This window comes from Sinocyclocheilus rhinocerous, unplaced genomic scaffold, assembly GCF_001515625.1.
Source record: "Sinocyclocheilus rhinocerous isolate Xijiao unplaced genomic scaffold, SAMN03320098_v1.1 scaffold278, whole genome shotgun sequence".
Taxonomy (NCBI): domain Eukaryota; kingdom Metazoa; phylum Chordata; class Actinopteri; order Cypriniformes; family Cyprinidae; genus Sinocyclocheilus; species Sinocyclocheilus rhinocerous.
This window is the reverse complement of record NW_015664178.1, coordinates 209,178-218,202: the sequence shown is the minus strand read 5'-3', so window position 1 is coordinate 218,202 and position 9,025 is coordinate 209,178. Positions and strand designations below refer to the sequence as shown.

The following is a 9,025-nucleotide window of genomic DNA, read 5'->3' as shown; positions in this document are numbered from 1 at the left end:
CTCAACAGTAGCTGTCACAATACTGCACGTGTTGCCGCCATGCACTGTTTTTAGCAGGACTTTCAAACAGGACACTGGTTTTGATGACACAACGTGTGTTTGTATATAACAATTCCACTAAGGGGCGCTGAGTAAATTGACATGCAAAAATGTACAGTAATAAGTATAGCCTACGTTATATATTATTCCTGTGAGGGCCAAAAGAGGGAGACAGAGAACAGAGTATAAGGTCACAGACAAGTTTTAACTTTAAACCGCATAAACACATTTCATTACACCAAATACACAAAATAATGTTCTTTTTAGCAGCATCATATGACCCCTTTAATTGAGAGAGAAATATGGAGGCTTCTTGTGAGCATATTGCTGTTCTCCATTGCTTTTCTTCCTTAGATCAGCAACTTAAAAAATATGTTCCAAAAATAGAACAATGACTATTTCTTCTGGCTTGAGTAAGTCTTGTCTCCTGAATTTTTATACCATTCATGTCTGCCTCTCGTGCCTTGAAGAATAATTGAGACAGCTAATTACACAACAGTGGCCATAAGCCAGGAACTTAATAAATAAATAAATAAAATGTCCTTGTTGTGTCATTAATCTATGTGGTGAAATAGAGGGTTGTTTTTCTTGGCACTGTAGAATTACAAACCATCACTTATGGATTATTATACCCTCAAATCCAATATAATCTATCAATTTCATTGCTCTAGTTCATGTGTGTGCACCAAAGCTCCTAATCCATGTTGAGTGCCCAGTGTTGAGCATTTAAGGAACATCAACAGCCCATTTACTCTGTACCACATGGATATTTTGGACCTGTCCCTGGAGACGGAGCTCAGAGTGTTCTTTTTTCCTGGTCAGAAAATTCATTTTTCAACGTGTGTAAACCCTCCATCTGCTGCCTGCCTGGCTTAAACACTGCTCTGTCCATCTGAGCCAGTGGAAGTGTTTGACTCCATCACCTCATTGTAGCAGTGCCACAAACATCTGACACATACATAAATTCAGCATCACCTGGTGTTGTTCTGATATTTCTCCCTCCAAAGGCATCAAGACTGGGTAACAGTTCTGATATATACATTAAAAACATGGCGTTGTCTTGATACATAACCAAAAAACACAGTATTAACATGGTAAATATCCCCAAAAAAACATGGCATTACCTTGATTCATATTCAAAAACTATGGTCAATAGCACATGTACAATAAAAGAAAAGAAAAGAAAAAAAGCAATATAACCAAGAAACCAAGTCAAAAATACATTATATTGCCTTGGTACGGGTCCAAAAATATGGTAATACTTTGCTTTGCTTCCATAAATGTATATATTTATTAGAATATATATTTTAAAATATATATGACACATACATATTTTTTGGATATGTACCAAAATAATACTCTCTCTCCGTTTTTTTTTTTTTTGTTGCATATTTAATGCCATGTTTTTGGATATGTACCAAGGCAATACCACATTTTTGGACATGTACTATGGTAATACCATGGTTTTTGTGTAAGAATCAAGATAATACCATGCTTTTTGAACATTTACCATGTTAATACTGTCATTTTTGGATATGTATCAAGATAATGCCATATATTTATATGTTCCAAGCTAATACCACAAATTTTGGGCATTTACAATAATATAATGGTACTATATTCTTTACAGTACCTTTGAGAACAATGTAAAACACAGCATCATTGTCAAACCAACTAACTAATGCTGCTCGTTTGAGAAAAATATGACAAAAATAGGTAGCAGTTAATGTATTGCCATGTTTTTGGACACATACCAGGTTAATATTATGGACTTGGTACTATGGTAATACTGTAGTTTTTGTATATGTACCAAGATAATACCACAAATTCCGGTTGTTTTCCATGGTAATGCAGCGGCATTCTTTAAGTACCATGTAAAAACATAGCATAAAAATATGGTAATCACTCTGTACCACAGACCAGTTTTTTCGTAGCACGTGCGACATATATGTCGCACTGTACAGCCCTGCCACAGTATACTGTATATCAAGGTATCATAGTATTACCGTCGGATACTATCATGGTACCCAACCCAGCATTTTTGTATGGGTAAACAAATGCCATATCTCCAGTTATAAATATGAACATGTTTGCTGAAAATGTTTGTTGGTTTTGGATTTTACTTTTTTGGGGCATCAATATCAACATATACACTCCTGACTGACCTGGGCACGTACGTCCACTCAGAAAAGAACAAGCTCTCAGTGAGAGGTTTCTGTTACAGCAGGAGATATCGATGAGGCCAGAGGAGAACGGGACAGTTAATGGTGTACACTCGTCCTGACTGATGAACACAAGGAACTTCTCACTGTGCGGTGACATTGACAAACAGAGGACTAACTGATAAGTACAGCTGTTCCTAATGGACAACATATTTTCAAAGACTCCCAGACACTGTGTGTGTGAACAGGGGTCAGTGACTGGTCATAGCATCCCAAACGGCCATTTCTATCCCTCTAAAGCACATGCCACCCAGCTAAAAAATACCAGTAAGTAAGTTAGTCAGTGTACATTTGAAATGCCGGTCTATTTCCATCCGATGCAGGGATTCTGAAAGCAGATTCGCAGTTCCCAAGAGTATAGTGTGTGGAGGTTTCCACTTCGCTGGCTTTTGAGCACACGGTTCTAGCCACTCACTGGTCACCACATCCACAGGCCTCCTGTCACAGGATTGGATACATGTCATTTCGGCCTAATACCCATGTCAAATGATTTAGCTGAGGCACAGAGGTCAACAGCACTGATAAGTCAGGATGAATCATGATGGATCATTGCCAAAGTGAAGCATCTGGAGATTCTTCGGGTGAAGGGATAGGGCACAGGTGCTAATTAGCAAGTCAGACATTTGAGGTTGTCTAATGTAGGCAAATAAGTTTTAGTTTATTAATTTTCTTGAAGTTGTGACAAGAATACATTAGCACAACTTTTTTTTTTAAATCCCTTGACAAAATTGTGGCTCTCAACTTGCTTATTTTGCATTTTCTGAAGAAAATATGGGTTGTGCATGCACTTACTGCCACAATGTAGTTTGGTGTGTGCCAGGAATTGCAATGCAGTTGCTAAGGTATTCTGAGTGTTTTAACTGGGTGTTCCAGTTAAATGAAAGGCTTAGTTCAATTAAAGGGTTAGTTCACCCCAAAATGAAAATACGTTCATGCGCGCGCTTTCTCCTCCGAACGTAAACAACGCTGATCGAATACGTTCTTGGATACTCTCCAAAATGGCAGAAGACGGTAACTCGGTGGAGAAGAATTGTTGAATAAATTATGTTATTTTTATTTTCTTTGCACACAAAAAGTATTCTCGTAGCTTCACAAAATTGTAGTTGAGCCACTGATGTCACATGGACTGTTTTACCGATGTCCTTACTACGGTTCTGGACCTGGGAACATTACAGTTGCGTTGCTGTCTATGCAGGGTCAGAGAGCTCTCACCTTTCATCAAAAATATCTTATTTTGTGTTCTGAAGATGAACGAAGGTCTTACGGGTTTGGAACGACATGAGGGTGAGTAATTAATGACAGAATTTTCATTTTTGGGTGAACTATCCCTTTAACATTTTGTGAAGCAAAAACCTGCATGTTTGTACTGAATCCATTGTACAAATCCATCATTAATTTGTTTTTAACTTCAAAAAAATTGGTTCTGGCTAAAATATGAGTCCTCTGTCCATAATATTGCTTTATCCAGTGAAAAAGTCATTATGGCTGAATTAGGACAGAAATATGCAAAGATACAATTAGCCTACTGTTTACAAGCGGAAAAAGTCCAAAACAGTTCTAAACAAATATATCAGTGGATTTTGATGTGAGAGGACAACAGAGACTCATGGACTCATATTTAAACTAGTTTAAAGTTAAAACACCTTAATGACGGATTTGTTTCTTACAAACATGCAGCTTTTCGCTTCACAAGACTTTAACTGATGGACTGGAGTGGTGTGGATTACTTGTGGACTATTGTGATGTTTTTAATCAGCGCTGACGGCACTCTTTCACTGCAGAGGATCCATTGGTGAGCAAGTGATATCATGCAAAATTTCTCCAAATCTGTTCTGATGAAGAACCAAACTCATCTACATCTTGGATGGCCTGAGGGCAAGTGAATAAAAAAACGTGAAAATTAGAAATCATGGGTTAAAAAAAATTGAAGTATATAATTACTAAAACTTAAACAACAATTAAAATAAACAACTGAACATATAAAAAATAAAAGCTAATTAAATATTAATAAATAATACTAATATAACACTGGTGTGATTGGGCAAAAATTAGTTAATTGCATGAATTTGTATATTAACAAATGCAACTAATGAGCATGGGACAAGAAGACTGGAACATCTCTGCCATGGCAGTGTGCCATCCTTTATTCCCCAGACTGGACACCATCATGTCCATGAAAGCTGGCCCAAAGGCCTCATCTTCATCCAAACTGTTACACTGAAAGCTACGAAACTCCATAATCAGGCTGCGTGAATTACCATGAAATTTCATTTGACATTCTGTCAGCTCAATTGTTTTTATGGAGTTGATGGCACATGTAAACGTTGCATGAAGAAACAGTGCTTTGTAAATGAATTGTAAGAACTGTGAATGTGGAGGCCATCAGCATGAAAATGAGAGTTGTTATTCTCTCTCACTTTTTGCTGTGTGCCTCCAAGGAGAAGCATGTTCACTCCTTTTTGAGGATACAGGAAGGTGATACGACAACAGACAGCAATAGAACAGGAAAAGAGTCAAAACAACATCATCTGCGTGTGATATCGTCTGTGTTGATGGTGAAGCTCATCTGTTGATCAGCAAGGGAGAAGTGTAATCGTATTTCACTGGTCCGTTTTTAACATTTCATTTATTGTTCCCAAGATCCATAAAAACAAACCCTACCAATGTTATCTAAATTGCACTAGCAAATTATTTTGGTGTATTAAATCATTTCAATTAGCGCATTAACTGAATATGTGCTGAAAATTAAATTCAAATTAAATCGGCTACATTAGTGGTGCCAAAAAAGAATCACTACAGTTGTAAATAAAGATTATTGGAGAATGTTTTACAAAAAAATACCATTTTAGTCTTTCTACTTCAAGTTTTGCATTTGATTCACTGTTACTTGCTGTGTTTCTTTGTAATAATTGTGAAATTTAGCCATTTCTGAGTGAAAATTGTTTCTACACATTTTTTGTAGATGCACAAACTTACTAAAAACAGTTCAAAAACAACTTTCACATTTAATGAAAAATCTCAATACAGTTTACAAGAAACATTCAGCAAAAATGTAAGAACCGCAAAAACTTACCAATTTTCCAATTAAGCATTGCAGATAAAAGAGAAGTGTACAACATTATGGCCTCTGTTTGTACATATTTTTTACATCATAAATGCATCTGTCAAACACACCAGATTCTTCACAGACCATGACGTCTTTCAAAATGAAGGCATACACAATAAACTCGGAAACCCTCCAATATTTAATTCAGACAACCCACAATTCCTTTCTGCCAGCTCCAATTAAAGCTCCATCTTTTCTTCTCCCTTTGACCATCTGATAATGATGCTGAATGCCCCAGTCCGTGGCATCTGTCACTTTAAATGAATGCAACCTCGCACGTGGTGTCCCGGGGACCTCTCGCTCTTCAGGCCTGGCTGTAAGAGATCTGATCTCCTCTCCAATCCATTGTGAAGTCTCTGGACTGCAGTTCCCAGAATCTGTTCGCGACAATAACGCAGAGCACAGCTCACACTGAAATGTCACTTTCATATGCCCTCACACTCACTGTTTTGTCAGTTCACTTGACCTAAATCTGCATCCAACTGTCTACTGGATTAATTATCTGTTTTTCAGTTGAATGGAAAGAGCACAGACCACAGGATTCATTGCAGTGTACAATTCCCCAACCCCCCTGACAATGTGAGGCAGAGCAACACAAAAGCAAAAATAATCAGAAACACCATCAACACCTATTAAAATGACTGATCAGTGGATCAGTGGAAATAAAAGAGTTTGTGGAGTAATATCAGCTAGTCGTGGTTTGGTTTATCACTGGACATCTTTTTGTGGGCGAACTAAATATTTATGCCACATATTTGTCATTTCATTCATAAGACTACTGAATCTCCTCAGACAATAATGAATTACATTCACGTGCTAGAATATACATATCTTATATAATCTTGTATCTCAGTTCACGTTTTCTCATATTGTGGCTTTTCTTCAAGGTATATAAGAGGGGGAAAAAATCCAAGGGGTAGTATAATGACAAAATGACATTATGAAATGCTGTAGATGCAAGAACAGTTCAATATCAGTGCAAGAATGTTTGCTTTTTCTTACAATCACCATTTTTCGTTTGAATGCACAACTGACTTTTCAGTTTCAACATGTATCTGAAGTAAGACATACTCTCCTGAAATGAGTCCCTGGCTAATGTGGACGCCTCCAGCTATAATGTCCTCTTTATAAAACCTCACATTTGAGTTTGGCATAGAGGTGACCCACTTCTTGCATTCATTCAAGACATGTTCTTGGTGAGGTGGCTGAGTTTTCATGTGTTGATAGCATGGTGCTGCGTCTCCATGAACGTCTAAGAAAATTGCTGTGGGCCTTAAGTAGCATTTACATAACACTATTATATAATCTGAACCTAATGCAATGAAAGACTTTAAAAAGAGCAATGTATATATAATCAGCATCTGCAAAAATGGAATTGTAGTTTTTAATGCCACCAATACTATCCCACAGAGGTTTGATTTAATGTGCTATTTTGGTGGTTTATTGCTAAATTTGCTATGAAATGAGATTTTGCATTGTATACTGACAAAACAGTGTTGTGCCTCAGAGATACTGAATCCTCATTGTGTCTCCTGCATGTCAATCTCATGCTTCAGAAAGCGTTGTCCTCTTCAGCTTAAAGCTTTTGAAGTTGTTAGCTGAGGGGCAGTGAAGTAAAAGCATGATTCATATAGCGCCGCTTCTGGATGTCTCACACCACAGTGGTCTCGGTCTGTAGGAAAGACTGGGCTCTGGAGTTCCGATGGGCCATGTTTTCCGTGCCGTTCCTGGATATGGACGAATTGTGCAGACGGTAGTCACGACCAATGTAACGCTTTAAACGCAAACTCCGCCACTTCCTCTTGAGTTCGCTCTGGACCTGCAAAGCAGCCAAATATAGCATCTGTTAGCATGGTCTTTAGCATTAGCACAGCCACACACAGGGTGGCAAGTCAACATGAAATCAAGATTGAACCAATTTATGCTCAAAATATGTTTTTAGTTTTATTGTAATTGATTCAGGGCATTATTATTGCAAACATAACAAATGTTTGTAATCTTTCATCAGAATTTAATTAAACTTGCTCTGCCTCAGGAAAAAAATTGTTTTCATGCCTTTCCCTTCAACCACCTTTCATACAGAGGCAACTTTTGCAAGACCCAAACAATTCATCCTACATGTTTATCTCCTTTTTCACTCAGAAACACGTCTCATAAAGAAGTAAAATGGGTTGTGAATGTTTCATGTTGATTTGAACTAGCATTTGAACTGAACTTGATTTGAACTGAGGTAGCATTTTAAGGCATCATATGCACAGAAATGAAGAGTGTTGTAACTTTATCATACTGCCTTTTAAAATACCTTGTTTTGACCAAATTCAAAGGAAGCACTGTATGTACCATTAATAAAGATGCCAATGCCAGAATGCATTGAGACAAGCTCAGTTAAAAAACAATTCAATGATGAATTTAATTGAAAACAAAAAGTTGATTATAAATAAAAATGTCATCTGATACTCAAAAGCACTGTCAAAAGTTCAGTGTAATGAAAATTATTATATAACCCAATGTGTGGTTGTATTTTTGTAATTTTTTAGTACTATTTGTGTTGCTGCTTACGTAAAGTTTTTCAAATTGCTCACTTATGAGATTCAATAACAGTTGAATATCAGCTGCCTATGTAGGCAGTAAGCAGCTCAGGTTTTGGAATAGAGCTAAAGTGAGATGCATCAAAGGTCAGTAAAATTGCAGACTAACCTCACTATTCAAAAAACAGTACAAAATCGCAACCACCAAGCCCTGTGAATGGAACACAAAGAGTTAATGTGGTACAACACTGATAAAGCATCATATATCGTTCCAAAGTTTGGGGTTGGTAAGATTTTTTCATGTTATTCGGGGAAAAAAAACAGTAATATTGTGAAATATTATTATAATTTAAAATAAATTAAAATTACATAATAGTATTATAATTTAAATGTACTGTTTCTCTCAACTGTTTCTATTTTAATATATTTTAAAATGTAATTTATTCCTGTGTTGGCAAAGTTGAATTTTCAGCCATTACTCCAGTCTTCAGTGTAATATTTTTGTAGAAAGCGTGATACTTTTTTTTTTTTTGCAAGATTCTTTGATAAGTAGAAAATTCAAAAGAACAGTATTTATTTGGAATATATTTTTTTGTAACAATGTATGTATTTAATGTCACTTCTGATGAATTTAATGCATCAAAAAAAATCTCCAAACTATGGAACGGTAGTGAATGCTTAAGTAGATATATATAATCACTAGTGACACATTTAGGCATATTCCTCACCTGAAAAGATCCCAGACCAAGGTCAAAGAATATTTTATAGTTTTCCATCTCTCCATCTTCATCTATGATGTAAACGAAAACAACATAGTTGATGCCAAAGAGAGGGATCAAGAGAAGTGTGGATTTGGCCAACCTCCTAAAAACAGAAAAAGGAGTAACAGGATTTCCAACGAGCCACTCTCAGCAGAACAAAAACTCACGGCATAAATATTTCACCCCCATTTCAATGCATACACATTTAGCAGTGCACAATAGATAGTGGAAGACCTGGATAAAAATGGAAAGCAGCCATCCATTTCCAACCATTTTTCTGAAATTCATGCTAGAATGCAACTCCTGGTAGATTTAAAAAGGAGATCTCAGCTATGACCTGAATAGCATGTAAGAGGGTTCAACCATGGT

The 9,025-nt window shown here is 36.6% G+C and overlaps 1 protein-coding gene across 1 annotated transcript in view; it reads right to left on the bottom strand.

Moving 5' to 3' along the window:
- Positions 1-5,379: 5,379 nt before the first annotated feature.
- Positions 5,380-9,025, bottom strand: part of LOC107729663 (vasoactive intestinal polypeptide receptor 2-like) — a 31,933-nt gene continuing 28,287 nt past the window's right edge. The window contains exons 11-13 of the mRNA XM_016540312.1: positions 8,624-8,759; positions 8,065-8,106; positions 5,380-7,186 (exon numbers count right to left, since the gene is read on the bottom strand). Of these exons, the coding sequence (XP_016395798.1) occupies positions 7,019-7,186; positions 8,065-8,106; positions 8,624-8,759 (346 nt within the window). The 3' untranslated portion in view covers positions 5,380-7,018. The remainder of the gene's footprint in view (positions 7,187-8,064; positions 8,107-8,623; positions 8,760-9,025) is intronic.